Source organism: Narcine bancroftii, chromosome 7, assembly GCF_036971445.1.
Source record: "Narcine bancroftii isolate sNarBan1 chromosome 7, sNarBan1.hap1, whole genome shotgun sequence".
In the NCBI taxonomy this organism is placed as follows: Eukaryota; Metazoa; Chordata; class Chondrichthyes; order Torpediniformes; family Narcinidae; genus Narcine; species Narcine bancroftii.
Window position 1 is genome coordinate 93,882,435 of NC_091475.1, and position 16,729 is coordinate 93,899,163.

At 40.0% G+C, this 16,729-nt stretch overlaps 1 protein-coding gene across 1 annotated transcript in view; it reads right to left on the reverse strand.

Moving 5' to 3' along the window:
- The window catches only part of myo16 (myosin XVI), a 239,976-nt gene that overhangs the window by 121,279 nt on the left and 101,968 nt on the right, over positions 1–16,729 (reverse strand). Inside the window, exons 12-14 of the mRNA XM_069890622.1 lie at positions 15,006–15,133; positions 5,443–5,548; positions 328–445 (exon numbers count right to left, since the gene is read on the reverse strand). Coding sequence (XP_069746723.1) covers positions 328–445; positions 5,443–5,548; positions 15,006–15,133 — 352 coding nt within the window. The remainder of the gene's footprint in view (positions 1–327; positions 446–5,442; positions 5,549–15,005; positions 15,134–16,729) is intronic.

Sequence of the window (16,729 nt, forward strand, 5' to 3'; positions counted from 1 at the left end):
CTCTTCTTATCTCTGTGGTCTTTGCACAAAACACTTAAAAGAAACCCAAAGCGAGCAGCCCATAACATCAACAGATATTTATGTGATGAGAACGGGGAGGTGTTGGGGAGCAATATAGAGTTTTACTCAGTATTAACTAGAAGGACTTTCCATTTCTCCAAAGGGTGATGCATTTTTTTTTCCAAGAAGAATATAGAAACCACAGGAACAAAACCCCAAGAAATTAAAGGACACATTCCTTTAGTAACTGCTGTACACTCCTGCTGGATGAAGACATGATCCAGATGGCTATTTTTAATATCTTGAAAAGTTTTACAAAAGCTTTACCTCCAGTCAAAGTCTGTACATTTTCACTGAATTGCAGTTCCAGGTACTTAATATATCGGCTGGATGAATGATTCAATGAGGTCTTTGCATGGCCAAAAGATTCCAACAAACAGTTGACCTGAAAGAAAGTTCACTATCACATGTATACCACAAAAGAAATGTAAACTTTAGGACAATTCCTCATTATCTGGCACCTAAGGGGATCGCCTGTGTTGGATAAACAAATTTTCTGGTTAACTGAGACTCACTCTTACAAATGCCTACCGATACACCTGCATTAAGAATACACTGTTTAAAGCACAAAAGACAGCGCACAATGTAATTTGAAAAAAAAATCAGCATTGCAGTTTTTAACTACATAAAGTTCAGTTTAATCAGCTAATTTCCATAACTTATAAACTTTAAATTCGAACCCTGGTGCTGGCACTGTAACAGTGTTGCGTTAGTCACTCTGCTAACTATGCCATCATCATAATTAACCTCCCCCTTTCCCCTAAGTTTACAGATAAAGCCTTGCCAACATACTTATATGTACAAATTTTGAAAATACTCTTTCTAGGTAGGAATATGGAGACATTTTGAGAGAACCACCATTTTATTCAAGCACAACTTTAAAAAACTTGATTCAAAACCTCTGTTGCAGGTGGGGCCCATCTGGGCATATACTGTTGGCTGAATATTTGTTCCCAAGGGGTTACGTGTGGCCTCAGAGAACTTTATTTTTATAATTTTAAACTTTTATTTAAAATTTTATTCATTTCAAAATGTATTTATTTATTTCCTCCACATTTTTCCCAGTTGTTTGAGTTTCCAGATAATAGGGATTTTACTGTAGATAAAGTCACATTGTAAATAAACCTTCATGTGCTGCAAAATGTAACTGGTCTTTAAAATAAATTATGGTGAGTTCCTAGTGTTTACCAAAAAAACCCCACTGTATGCAAAGCCACAATGACACCACTGTTGTGATATTCCAGCCACATAAGAAGAGCTCCATCTGTATTTTAGCTGGTGTCATTTAGCCTGACACTGAAGCATTAGAACAATTCCTGCTGCAGATGCCCACTTCTGACTGCTACATGTTCTCTTGATTGTTTGAGACTTTGATGTCCATTCAAATAAAAATGTTAAAACACAACGCTGGAGAAACTCAGCTGGTCAAACAGCGTACTTTATATAGCAAAGATAAAGATGCAGAACCAATATTTCAGACTTGAGCCCTTCATCATACCTTAAGATCAAACTTTATTTCAAAGTAATATGTGATTCTTAACACGTTGAACTCAAGCTAGAGTGCAATGTAGCTGTTGTTCCAGGAGATGGCAACATCAGCTTAATGAAAGGATGGTTAATTATTTAATGAAACATATGAAAGCAAAAACAGCATCCAAGAAATGGCTTAAAGAACAGTCTACATCTTCATTATATTTCTGCAGGAAACAGACTGAACCTTCAGTAAACAATATTCATCCAATAGCCTGACCAATCCTGAAAACAATTCAGCTTTAAACACCTCTACTCTTTTATTAAATGTCTCAGTCAATAAAGGAACATTTTCTTCATGGTTTTTTTTCTATATCTACTTAATAGTCCTGTTATCTTTAAAGTTCTATGGATGTACATTGAAATCTTTTGTTCCTTCTTGCCTTCAACATTGTATATTCCCATGCCTTGCTGCATCTTCCCAAATATATTGCACCACACTCCAGTAGATTCAACTTCATTTGCTACTTCAAGTTCATTGTCATCTTATTGTACAAGTACAACCCGATGAAATAGCATTCTCCAGTCCGAGGTGCAAAACATACAGGCACACAACCAATCAAAAACACGTATAAACAATACATATGCTGGACAAGAATTTCATCCATACAAATAAATAAAAAAAATAAATAGATATTGTTTAATGAATAGGAGAGTCTCAGATGGTTAGTGTGATTAATTCTTTTGGTTGTTCATCATTCTCACTGCCTGTGGAAAGAAGCTGTTCCTCAGCCTGGTGGTGTTGGCTCTGATATTTCTATATCTCTTCTCCAAAAGGAGCAGTTGAATGATGCTGTGTGCAGGCTAGAAGGAGTCCTCATGATTTTTCACACCCTCTTCATACAATGATCCCGGGAGATCACATCGATGTGGGGGTTGGTAGAGGGGACAGAGACTCCAATGATCCCTCTCTACTACTCTCATGATCCTGTCAATTGACCTTCGATCCATTTCTCTGCAGTAGATAGCCAGGGTGCTGTTAATAGAGATCTGTAAAAGGTTGACATGATGGTGGCCAGTAGCCTTGCTTCAGTCTTCACAGGAAGTACAGTAACTGTTGTACCTTCCTGACAAGTGAGATGTTGAGTGTCCACAATAGGTCACTAGTTAAGTGAACTCCAAAGAACTTGGAGCTCTCCACTCTCTCTACTGCAGAGTTTCTGATGTATAGAGGAGGGTGATAATTTCTGGTCCCCCTGAAGTCTGCAATCATCTCCTTCGCCTTGTCCACATTGGGCCTTAGGTTGTTGCTCTTGCATCATTTCAGGAGATGTTCCACCCCTTTCTTGAAATGCGATTCATCGTTGTTGGTGTTGAGGCCAACTACTATTGTATCACCTGCAAACTTGACTGCCCAGTTACACAGAACATCTATATCTTTCTGTAGTCCAATGCTTTCCCTTTCACTGTCAACCACACAATTGGTATCATTTACAAAACTTATTTATTATGCCATCTATATTTTAAAAAATCACAAATATAATGAGAAAAACAAAGGACTGTTCTCAACATTGATTTTTTAATACTCCAATTATTTTTTTTGCAACATTCTGAAGTCCTTTGGGCAAAAAAAAATCTGATTTCATTTACTGAGCTGCCTTATTAAATGTGATTAATTTTAAATTCCCTTTGTTATCTAACCAGCCACTGACTGGTATTAAATACTATCCCTTGGAACTAAACTTCAGAAGCAGAATATAGCACACAATACTACTTGGACTAATGATAGAAGAGGAATTTCTCTTTGAAGTTTTTCTTATGGATTTTTTAAAAAAACTGTTCCTCTTGTGCCTGATGAGTAGTTACATTCCCTTGCCTGCATACCAGTATGTAACTGATGTCAAATTTCCAATCAACTGCTGAAAAAGCCATGAAGTCATAAAATTCCACAGTAAGGAAACAGGCCACCTTGGCCATGCTAATCAAGCTCATTGATGTACAACATTGAGAACTGGTGCACAGTCCTATTTGACTGCATTCAACCTATATCCCTCTAAACCACGTCAAATGCCTTCTCCACTGCTCATGGACTGTACTTGTATCCCAAGTCTTTTGGTTCTATATTATTTTCTCCCCACCATCAAAATGCCTTTTGAATATTACAACTGTCTCCGCTTCTATGACTTTGGATTGGAAAAGGTACAGGAGACCAGGAGATGCTCTGTCTCACGTGGAAGGGTTGTTTATGTCCCTGGATGGTGGTGAGCGAAGAGGTGAAGGGGCAGGTGTTATAGGAAAAACTACCAGAGGAGGATATTCCACTTAGGTAGCTGTCATATCTCCTCCACCTCCCCTGCCTCCTTCCTCAGATCATTTCACATACCCACCCAAGATAATTTTAAATCTTTCTGTCCCCTAGCTTTAGACTCAGCTACCCTTCGAAAAAACAATACCCACTTAGCCTCAAATTCTCCAGGGAGAAAAGTTCCCGGATCCAGACTCTCTTTATAATTTAAACCCACCAGTCCTGGCAATGTCCTCAAAAATATTTTCTGCTCCCTTTCCAGCTCAATTATATATTTTCTATAGCTGAGCAAACAGAACTGCACACAATACTTCTTGGTTTTGTACAACTGTAACCAATATCTTCTTGGAACATTGAATCCTAACTGTTGAGAATCATCTAAACAGTTCAGTTTGAAATCAATAATCAATGGATCCCTGTACCAAACTTTCCCCGACTCTGTAACATCACCAGAACTACCATGTTTGTGGATGTGTTGTGACATTACTAATAATATCTGACCATCATATTTCTTGGTTAATCACTTTATCTTGAATATTCAAGCTTCCCTAAAAATAATGCTTGTTGATGCTTATGGCTGAGGCTGTATCATGGCTATGGTGAAATTTTCATGGCCTTACTGCTAGAAGACCATAACAATCTAGTATCAGGCAGTAGGCCTAACTATAGGGTCAGTGAGGGACAAGGGACTCCAGCTACCAATTTGCCATGAATGACAGGGAGCATGTACAAAGCTAATTCTGACAAATAACAGCACATTCATTTCAAGAACATGCAGAAAATAATGATATCAATAGTTCACTGAATATGATCCACACTGATTCCATGAATCCAGGAGCAGTATTAAAGCTTTCCAGTCTTCCCAGTTGCACACTAAAATACAAACTGCTAAGAGCGTAATCATAAAAAAACCCACGTTGAATCTTGAAAGGACATGTTGAGTTAATGAGTAATTGTTCTATTTACCATGTGGTTACTGCAGGGAGAGGGCGAGGTCTGGGCCTGATGTCCTGCTTACCCAGGGAAAGTGAATGCATAACACATCGTCTCTCCTTTCTCAGTGTACTGATCTCTGCGTGGCCGCTGTCTGGCTTGCCAGGCAGGAGAACACTGCAAATGGCCTCTTCTACATTATTGCGTCCATAGCAACACCTTCTTGTCAGTGTCCCGTTTTCATTGAGTTTGTTGTGTCATGGCATGACAAAGTGTCCAGCGATATAACTGGTAGGGTAGGCTGGGTAGTCTTGGTTAGCAGCCAGCCTAAGAGAAGATAAACTCTGATTTCAAATCCAGGCAAAATGGGTTTGTTAGCCTTGCCAAGCCATCTATCTAGGAGAAGGACATTTCGATGTAATACCTACAACCTGAGGACCTAACTGTTACTGTCCCAGCTTGCTAGGCCAAGGCACATAAACCCCAGGTGTAAATGGGGTACTGTACTGCATGCAGGCTCAAAGGACATGCTCTTCATAAAGCTTTGTCCACAAAGCCAAGCCATGATGACTGCAGATTTAAATGACTCACAAATGGTAATGTTCAATCATATTAAGTGGAAGGCAACATATCCTGTATTTTCACCATAGTTTTGGGGGCATTTTGTTACTTACATTATTAAACTTTTCCTCAAGCATATACTCAGATCTTACAGCTCTGCATGCCAAATGCTTTACAATGTGTTTGTAAACTTCTGTCTTCCCTGATCCACTCTCACCACTGCAAAAGAAAACATATTGTCTTAAGGCCTTTTTATTACTCAGTAGGAGGTGAAGATAGAACACCAAGTTTAAATGATCGCATTTAGTGTAGATATTTACAGTACATCAGGCTGCTTATCATCAAATACAGCTCAGCTTTCAACACAGTCTTCCCCTCAGTACGGGTCAGAAAGCTTCAAAACCTGAGCCTTTGCACCTCTCTCTGGAACTGGATCCCTGCCCTCCTCTCTGAAAGACCACAATCAATGTGGATTAGGTGGAAAAGGTTACACAGGCAATTTATAAAAGGGAAAATTGTGCAAGGAGATTGATGTTCATTAATGTATTGAATGGAATAGAATGAGAATCATGGATATGATATTCCTTGATCATTTTTTTTTTCCATGAATGCTTCAATTATTTCTTTGATAAGGTTAACAAGGAAGGTTATTTAAGATTCAGCAATAACACGATGAGCTCCAGATAGTGGAAGCCTGACTACTTATTTGCCTTTAAAGCTAACTGCAACCTTTTCAACAATTTCTAAATATTTCTAAGAATAAGAAACATTTAATTTTTTGAAATGCATTCATTTACCAAATTAGAATATTATAAAATTTAAAAAATATCCATTATGGTTTTGTAAACATATTAATTTAAATATTGGAATGCAATGACTTGATAAATTGATTTCAAATGCATCTTGGCTATAGAAGACAGAGAGAGTATATATAAAATGATGTGGATGAAAGTGTAAATAGGTTGACTTTTCAGAGAACACAAAAATTGGTGGACATGGATAATGAAGAAGGTTGTCAAAGCATGCATCAGGAAATCAATAAATTTGAGATATGGATGGAGTAATTACAGATGAAGTTTTAACCTGAATTGATGCATTTGGTGATCCAAATGCATGGGAGAAGTATACAGTAAATGGCAGGACCCTTTGGAGCATTAATGTATAGAGGGAACTTGAAGTGCAAGTCCATAGGTCCCTGACAGTGCCAAAACAAGCAGATTGGGTGGTAAAGTCATTGAACTACCATGAGGGTGCTAAGGTGATCTTCTTACAATTGGTGAGAAGCTAAACTCAATCGAGTTCACTGTTTATGCCATTATGCTGTTATTACTGAGGAAACAAGTTTGGTAGGTCTCAAAGGCAAGGACTCTGAACACATTTTTGATGGGGAAGTGTTTTATTTACAGAAGACAAATGTGGGAAGTGGTAACTTTTGCAGCACACAAGCACACTTTACAGCAGCCGTGCGAAAGAAATAGTGGACAATTAATAACGAATGTGAGGAAAATAGCAAGGGAACAAAATACATGCACACATATACAATGAACTGGTAAATACAATGATCAAGGAAAAATCACTACGATGGCCCACCACCCCTTGACTCAGTGCAGGCACGACTCGATGCTACAAGGGACACTAATTCAATGCTCCCAGCCCTTTTAACAGTGCACATCTTACCAACAGTTTCTCCAGCACCCTTCCAAATTTCTAGGCCTGGAGTGAAGCAGGGTGGTCCCAAGCTGGCAAAGAGCGAGAACAAAGAGCACATGGCACCTTTATAGTGCTGGAGGGACAAGCCCACATCATTTCCAAGGAGTCAATGACTCGGTGCCAGGAGGGTTAATCCCATTACAACAGCCAATGGTTCAAGGCCAAGTACAGGCAGGTTAGAGAGTGCAGTCCACGTAATTTACATGAGGCTAACAGCAAGATGTCGTCTAATGGGTGGGGCGGAACCAAACTTTGATTGGCAGGTGGTGTCCTCTGACAAGGTAGGGGAAAGTGCTGTCACATGATGGCCACAACCCTTCTCAATACATATGCCCCCAGGAGCAATTTACATAAAACATTACAGCATATACAGTTCCTGTTTTATGTGACCTATATATACCTACAAAAAAAAACCCTCCCAACTTCACAACCCTCTATTTTTCTTTCATCCATGTGCCTGTTTAAGAGTCTCTTAAATGCCCTAATGTTCCACCTACCATCACTACCCCTGGCAATGCATTCCAGGCACTAACTCTGTGTAAAATATTTACCTCTGATACCTATCCTAAACTTTCCTCCCTTCACTTTGTACGATTGTCCTCTGGTGTTTGTTACTCCTGCACTGGGAAAAAGATGATGGCTGTCTCCCTTATCTATGCTTTTTATAATCTTGTAGACTCTGTTATGTTGCCTTTCATCCTTCTTCGCTCCAAAGAGAAAAGTCCTGGCTCTGCTAACCTTGTTTCATAAGATCAATTTTTCAATCCAAGCAACAACCTGGTAAATCTCCTTTGTACCCTCTCTCCTTCAATAAGGTGACCAACACTGAACATAATATTCTAAGTGTTGTTTAATTAGAGTTTTATAGACCAGCAACATTATCTTACAACTCTTGAACTCAATCCCATAACTATTGAAGTCCAACATCCTATCAGTCTTCTTAACTCTCCTATCAAACAGAACAGCAACCTTGAGAGATCTAGGATTTGGACCACAAGGTCCCACCCTGCTATGTATTTGACCATTAACCAGGTACTTTTCCTTCAAGTTTGACCTTCCAAAATGAACCACCTCACACTTATCTGGATTAACCTCCATCTGCCACTCTTCTGCACAATTCTGCATCCTATCTATAACTTGTTGTAACCTTCAACAATCTTCAACAGTGTCCACAGCACCTCCAACCTTTGTATCATCCACAAACTTACTGACCCATCCCTTTATGATCCATCTTGTCCATGCTGACCAAGTTAGACCCAATTAATTGTGTTCAGTCTACATCTTTCAAACCATGACCAAACAATGAACTTACCTAAATATTTTTTAATGTAATAATTATGCTCACTGTTTCTGGCATTTTGTCTCATAAACCCATCATTTTCTGGGTAAAGAGGGTGCTCCTAAGGTCATTGTTAAATTTTTCATCTCCCACTTTAAATCAATGCCCTCTTGTTTCAGAAACACCGATGCTTGGAAATGGCTTATGATTATTTGCCATATTTATGTCCCGCATGATGTGAAACCTCAAAAAGGACATCCCCCTTAGCCTCTCATATGCAAGGGAGAAAAGTAACAGTATATCCAGCCTCTCCTAATAATTCAAGTCCACCTCTTTCCTTCCCCCACTCCAGACCCGACAGAATTCTTGTGAATCCTTTCTGCACACTTTTACAGCTTAATGATATCTTTCCTGGAACTGAGTGCCCAAAATTGCACATAGTACTCCATGTAAAGTCTCATCAATGATCTGGAAACTTGCATCATGACATCCATGTTCCTATACTCAATGACCTGACTTATGAAGATAGGCATGCCATTATCACATCTTCATGCTTTGCAGCCTCCATGGAACTATGGACCTGTAGCTCCAAGACTCTGCTCTACAGCAGTCTCCAGAGTCTCTTTGTTCATGGTATAATTCCTGTTCTGGTTTAACCTACCAAAGTGCAACACATTGCACTTGTCCAAGTAAATTCCATTTGCTATCCCATAGAACCATAGAACATTACAGCACAGAAACAGGCCCCTTTCGGCCTTCTAGTTTGTGCCAAACTATTTTTTTTGCCTCATTCCACTGACCTACACCCATTCCCTAGCCCTCCATACCACACCCATCCATGTAACTGCATCTTTGGCTTGGCTTCGCGGACGAAGATTTATGGAGGGGGTAAAAAGTCCACGTCAGCTGCAGGCTCGTTTGTGGCTGACCAGTCCGATGCGGGACAGGCAGACACGATTGCAGCGGTTGCAAGGGAAAATTGGTTGGTTGGGGTTGGGTGTTGGGTTTTTCCTCCTTTGCCTTTTGTCAGTGAGGTGGGCTCTGCGGTCTTCTTCAAAGGAGGCTGCTGCCCGCCAAACTGTGAGGCGCCAAGATGCACGGTTTGAGGCGTTATCAGCCCACTGGCGGTGGTCAATGTGGCAGGCACCAAGAGATTTCTTTAGGCAGTCCTTGTACCTTTTCTTTGGTGCACCTCTGTCACGGTGGCCAGTGGAGAGCTCGCCATATAATACGATCTTGGGAAGGCGATGGTCCTCCATTCTGGAGACGTGACCCATCCAGCGCAGCTGGATCTTCAGCAGCGTGGACTCGATGCTGTCGACCTCTGCCATCTCGAGTACCTCGACGTTAGGGGTGTGAGCGCTCCAATGGATGTTGAGGATGGAGCGGAGACAACGCTGGTGGAAGCGTTCTAGGAGCCGTAGGTGGTGCCGGTAGAGGACCCATGATTCGGAGCCGAACAGGAGTGTGGGTATGACAACGGCTCTGTATACGCTTATCTTTGTGAGGTTTTTCAGTTGGTTGTTTTTCCAGACTCTTTTGTGTAGTCTTCCAAAGGCGCTATTTGCCTTGGCGAGTCTGTTGTCTATCTCATTGTCGATCCTTGCATCTGATGAAATGGTGCAGCCGAGATAGGTAAACTGGTTGACCGTTTTGAGTTTTGTGTGCCCGATGGAGATGTGGGGGGGCTGGTAGTCATGGTGGGGAGCTGGCTGATGGAGGACCTCAGTTTTCTTCAGGCTGACTTCCAGGCCAAACATTTTGGCAGTTTCCGCAAAGCAGGACCATGTAACAATTACAGCATGGAAAGAGGCCATTTAGGCCCTTCTAGTCCACACTGAACTAAGTGCTTTCCTCTAGTCCCACCTACCTGTACTCTGTCCATAACCCTTCATTCCCCTCCCATCCATATATCTATCCAATTTTTCCTTAAATGACAAAATTGACCCTGCCACCATTAGTTCTCCAGAAAGCTCATTCCACACAGCCACCACTCTCTGAATGAAGTTCCCGCTCATGTTACTTCTAAACTTTTTCCCCTTAACTCATGACTTCTTGTTTCAATCTCTCCTACTCTCAAAGGAAAAAGCCTATCCACATCAACTTTATCCCTCTCATAATTTTAAATACCTCTATCAAATCCCCTCTCAACCTTCTGTGCTCCAAAGACCTAATTTGTTTAATCTTTCTTTGTAATCTAGAATCTGAAGCCCCAGTTAACATTTTCGTAAATCTTCTCAGCACCCTCTCTACCTTGTTGATATCCTTCCTATAATTTGGTGACCAGAACTGCACGCAGTACTTTAAATTTGGCCTCACCAATGAATGCCTTGTACAGTCTCAACATCAGTTCCCAGTTCCTGTATTCTATGCATTGATTTATAAAGGCCAGCATACTAAAAGTCTTTTTGTTTTTTTTTAAATCACCCTATCCACACGAGATTCTACCTTTAAGGTATGATGCACTGTTATTCCTAGATCTTTCTGCTCGACTGCATTCTTCAATGCTCTCTCATTTACTCTGTATGTCCTGTTTTGATTATTCCTAACAAAATAAAGCACTTCACACTTATCAGCATTAAACTCCATATGCCATCTTTCAGGTCACTCTTTTAAGCAGTCCAAATCCCTCTGTAATCTTTGAAAACGTTCTTCATTATCCACAATCATCTACATATTTACTAATCCAATTTACCACCCCATTATCCAGATCATTAATGTATATGGAAAACAGCAATGGACCCCTGAGGCACAATGCTTGTCACCGGCCTCCAACTTGACAAATAGTTATCCACTACGACTCTCTGGCATCTCCCTTCCAACCATTGTTGAACCCATTTAACTATCTCAAAATTAATACCTAACGACTGAACCTTCCTAGCTAACCTTCCATGCAGAACCTTATCGAAGGCCTTACTGAAGTCCATATAGACAACATCCACTGCTCTACCTCATCAACATTTCTAGTCACCTCTTCAAAAAATTCCACGATTGGTCAAACATGGCCTTCCATGTTCCTGATTAGAACCGTTCTCTCCAGACACTTACATATACACACACTCTAGCTCTAAGAATGCTTTCCATTAATTTACTTACCACAGACATCAAAATTATAGGCCTAAAATTGCTAGGCTAGCTCCTCAAACCGTTTTTAAACAACAGAACCACATGTACCTGCCCAAATTCTTAAATGTTAAAATTGAGCCTTCAGTTACCATTTCAGGGGTCAGCTCACTCCACACTCACACCACTCTCTGTGTGAAGTTCCCCCTCATGTTCTCCCTAAACTTTTCCCATTTCACACTTGACCTATGTCCTCTGATTTGTATTTCAACTACCCTGAGTGAAAAAAACTCATCTACATTTACTCTGTCTATCCACCTCAGAATTTTAAATACCTCAATCAAATTTCTTCTAAGCTATAGGGAATAAAATTCTAACCTATTTAACCTTTCCCTGTAACTCAGTTCCTGAAATCCGGGCAACATCTAGTGATTCTTCTCTGTGCTCTATCTTATTAATATTTTTCCTGTAGTTAGGTGACCAAAGCTGCACACAATATTCCAAATTAACCATAACATCGCAACTCCTATACTCCATACTTTGAATTGTGAAGGCCTCTATATCAAAAGCTCTTTTTACAACCCTGTCCATCTGTGACACCACTTTCAGGGAATTATGTATCTATATTCCCAGATCCCTTTGTTCTATCACACACCTCAGTGCTCTACCATTTACGGTGTACATCCTTTCTTGGTTTATCCTTCCAAAATGCAACAGATCACACTTGTCTTGATTAAATTCCATCTGTCATTTTTCATTTTTCAGCCCATTTTTACAACTAGGCTAGATCCCTCTGCAAGCTTTGAAAACCTTTTTTTGCTGTCCACACCTCCAATCTGCAAACTTGCTGATCCAATTTACCATATTGTCATCCAAATCATTGATATAGATGACAAACAACAATGGTCCCAGCACCAATCCCTGAGGCACACCACTAGTCACAGGCCTCCAGTCTGAGAAGGAATCATCCACCACTACTTTTGGGTTTCTCCTATCCAGCCATTGTCAAATCAAGTTCACTACTTCACTATGAATACATAGTGTCTGAACATTTCTGACTAACCTCTCATGTGGGACTTCAAAGGCTTTACTAAAGTCCATGTAGACAACATCCACAGCTATTCCTTCCTAGTAACCTCTTCAAAAAACTCTATTAAGATTGTTTAAACACAACCTATTACACACAAAGCCATGTTGACTATCCCCAATCCTTGGCTATCCAAATAATTGCATATCTGATCTCTTATACCACTTTCCAATAATTTACCTCAGGTCCACTAGCCTATAATTTCCCGGATTACTTTTGGAACCTTTTTTTTAAAAATTGAAACAGAACAACCTGACCTACCCTCCACTCCTCCGACACTATACCAATGGCTTGGGACATATTAATTATTTCTGTCAGAGCCCCACAATTTCTACATTATCCTTCCTCAAAGACCGAGGGAATATCTTGGCAGACCTTGGGTATTTATGTACCCTTATTTTCTTTAAGACACAAGCACCACCTCCTCTTTAATTTGTATTAGTTCCATGACCTTGACCCACTTTCCAATTTCATCGACATCCTCTTTTATTCTTACATAACCTTCTCCATTGTCCATCATACCACCAAATTTGGTATAACGTGCATCCATTTTAACTGTGCAAGCTGCATTGTCAAAGATTTCATTGGCCCACTTACAACCTGATAAAGGCCCAGGCCCAAAACTTTGGTTAATCTTTGCTTTCTATGGATGCCATATTACCTGCTGAATTTACCAGCATATTTGCGTATTAAGCTCGAATCCAGCATCTGCAGACTTTCTTGTTTAACTAGTTAAGCTGTCCATATTGAAGACAAAGAACAGTGGACCCAGCACTGCTCCCTATGGTACACCACTTGCTGCAGGCCTCCAGTCAAAATTACAACCCTCCACTACCATCCTCTGTCTCCTATCATTAGAACTATTCTGGATCCAATTGGCAGCTCACAATGAATTCCATGCAATCTGACCTTCAGACCAGCCTACCATGTGGGACCTTGACAAAAGCCTTGCTAAAGTCCATATAGATAACATCTAATGGTCTTCCTTTCAGTCCTCTGTCACCTTTGCAAACAAATCTCAGTCAAGTTTGTGAAATATGATTTCTCACACACGAAGCCATGCTGACAATTCCCTAGCCAGTCCTTGCCTTTCCTAATGCGAATAGATTTGTCTCTTAGAATTCCTGACAGTGAATTACCCTGGCTGATGCCAAGCTCACTGACCTCTGTGTGTCTGGTTTATCTTTACAATTAAGGTAGTTGATTTTGTTTGCTCAGCATGGAATGTAGTCACAATTGCTGAGCCCATCAGTCCCTCATTATAAAAGTTATTGAGCTATGAGCTAGATATTGCATGTGAACAAAGACATCAATAGGTTATAGTTGGCTGAAACGATCTTTCTCTATCAGGAACTTGAGATAATTACACATTGGAGGAAATATTGATTTGAACATTTTGTGCACTTTGAGTCAGTAGGTCCAGACAGTGGGAATAGCAGCTCATAACCATGCTTTATGATGCCATACATGAAAGGATGTAGATGCTAAGAATGAATGATTGATTGATTATTGTTTAAATTGTGTGCACTGAGGCCTGTAGATGCACATCGACACAAAAAAGGTTATTATTTCAGCCATTATTCTTATTCAAAATGCCCAGTGAAGTCTTGCATTTTAGGTTTCAATCCAGCCCCCAGATACAGGTCAAACCTGCAGACATTTGTGTTTTACTTCAACAATCCTTGAGATAAGAAAACAAAGCACCAAGGGGAAACCAACACATCAAAAGAAGAATGAGAAAACACAAGAAAGGCCTGGAAAGTCAGAATTGAACCTGATTATCATGAGATAACAGTTCTGCTCCAATATATCCCCAAATTCATGATTTTATCTAATCCTGTTGATATTTTCTCTGCATCCTTTATAAAACACCTGAACATTTTCTCTGCGATTATGTTAAATAACCTGGTCCAGCCTTATGGGTTTTCTACCTCCCTGCAATTATCCTGGTTCTGACACAGGCACTTATCCAACTCAACTCTTCTTCTTCCTGTGCTCCAACATCAAATGTCTAGCTTACTGTCACCTGCTCAGGAATCATTTACATTAATAAATTGTTTCTTCATTATCTCTTTCTCCCTTAATACTGGGTCAAATCCTGATATTTTCAATTCAATTCACCCTATTAATGAAAGAAGTAAAACACAAAAGTCTTCAGACACCCTGGTTGAAGTAAAGACACAGTGCTGGAGAAACTCAGTGCCCTTGATGCAGTAAAGATAAAGATACATATCCAATGTTTAGAGCTTGAGCCCTTCATCAAGGTATGGACAAAATGTGGGCAGGTGACAGAATTTAAAAAAAAACCCTATTAATGAGTTATTTTTACCTAATTTATATGAAAACAATTTGATACACATATATAATGGCTGATCGATAAAATGCAGTTCATTATTTAAATTAAAAACACTTTTAAAAAAAGATAAAAGCTTGAAAGAAGAAAGCAACTAAAAAAAATGAACAGAAAATCTTACAATGTTTTCATTGAAAGTAATGCTTAGTTGCTAAATGAATCAGAATAATTTTCAAAACTGTACCTGAGGATAAAGCATTGTGACCTTTGCTCCTGCCACATCATGTGAAGGGCTCTTTCAGTGCATGAAAATATGTGGGGTGGGAGTGATGAACACAACTTTCCCGTACTACTCCGGTACATCTGAGTCACCTAAAAAAGAAAATAGATTGATTAGAACTCTACATGCATGTCTCATTCCCGGGAACAATATGGCCATAGAATTATACAAGCAATGAAACAAGCCTCACTACATAACTCAATCAAACTGGCTAAGGAATCTTCCAGAGCTGGTCCCATTGGCCTACATTTGGCCCACCTATCTCTGTGTTCTTCCTCTCATTGAATTTGTGCAAATGTCTGTTAAATGTAATTGAACCCACCTTCTTAATCAAAATGTTTAAAAATCATTTAGATAGATATTGAACATGGATAGGAAAAGTTTAGAGGGATATGGGGAAAATGTGGGCCAATTGAACTAATATAATTGCCAAGGACAATTTGGACTGATAGGCCTATTTCCATACTATAGAACTCTTCGCCTTTAAAAGAGATAAACGAGTAAATTATGACCCAGTGAGCTTTACATCAGTGGTAGAGAAGTTATTGGGGATGAATCTAAAGGATAAGATCTTCTCACTTCTGAAAATGCAAAGGTTTACCAGAGATAATCAGCTTGGTTTTTTGATGATGTGACAAAGTTAATTGATGCAGGTCAGGAAGTAGAAATTGTCAAAATGCATTTTATTAACCTTTTTGACAAGGTCACTGATGACAGGCTACTCCTGAAGTTTAAGCCACCTGAGATTCATAAAGACTTAGATTCAAAATTGGTTTGGTGGTAGGCTGAGAGTTGTGGTGGAGGGGTTTTATTCTAACTGCAGGTTTAGGACCAGTGGATACGCTAGGTAGCAAGTTTACAAATGACACAAAACTGGCAGAGTTTGATCTAGTGATGAATATTATCAAAAGATTCAACAGGATACAAAGCAGTTTAATCTGGACAAGTCGGAAGTATTGCACTTTCCCTGCAGAAGAGGACACTAGCCCCTTTCACACTTGAAAGTGATCCCAGGAATTGACCTCCAATTGGCCTTTAAAGTGCCAAGTGTGAAAACAAAATCAGCTCAATGCCAGCATCAGATGAGGTCATCTCACGCCAGGGATTGATTGTCTCAACCGCTAGTACAATCCCTGGCATCTGCAGATGCCGGAGTTGCCATCAGGCAAGTGTGAAACAGGTAATTGCATTGTGGGATTGAAATGACCCAAGTTTTTGCATGAGTGCAGGAACATGAAGGAAGATTAAAATGAAGGTACACATTTTGCTGTGGGAAAGTTGCAGTTGGGGGGGTGAGGGAGGGAGACACAGAGAGAGAGGGAGAGAGGGAGAGAGAGAGAGAGGGAGAGAGAGAGAGAGGGAGAGAGAGAGAGAGAGAGAGAGAGAATAAATAGCAATAGCGGACAATTTTTAGAGTGTGGAAAAGTTGGTAGCACTCTCGTGCACAAATTATAAAGACAGGGCGGACCTCACTTCCCACAAAGCCATGTGGCAGAGAAGCCCCTCTATAAATGCTCCTTTGCTGCAGCCGGCATACAGCCCTTTCTCTGCTGCATGGAATTCTGGGAGGGCAGGCTTGCCATTGCTTTTTCTCCCAAGGTATTTATAAATTTTATGTTATAGTGCTGCCATCTTTCCCACTCTGTATAAATTGGATGAGATAGCATGATAACTTTCATGTGCTGTAT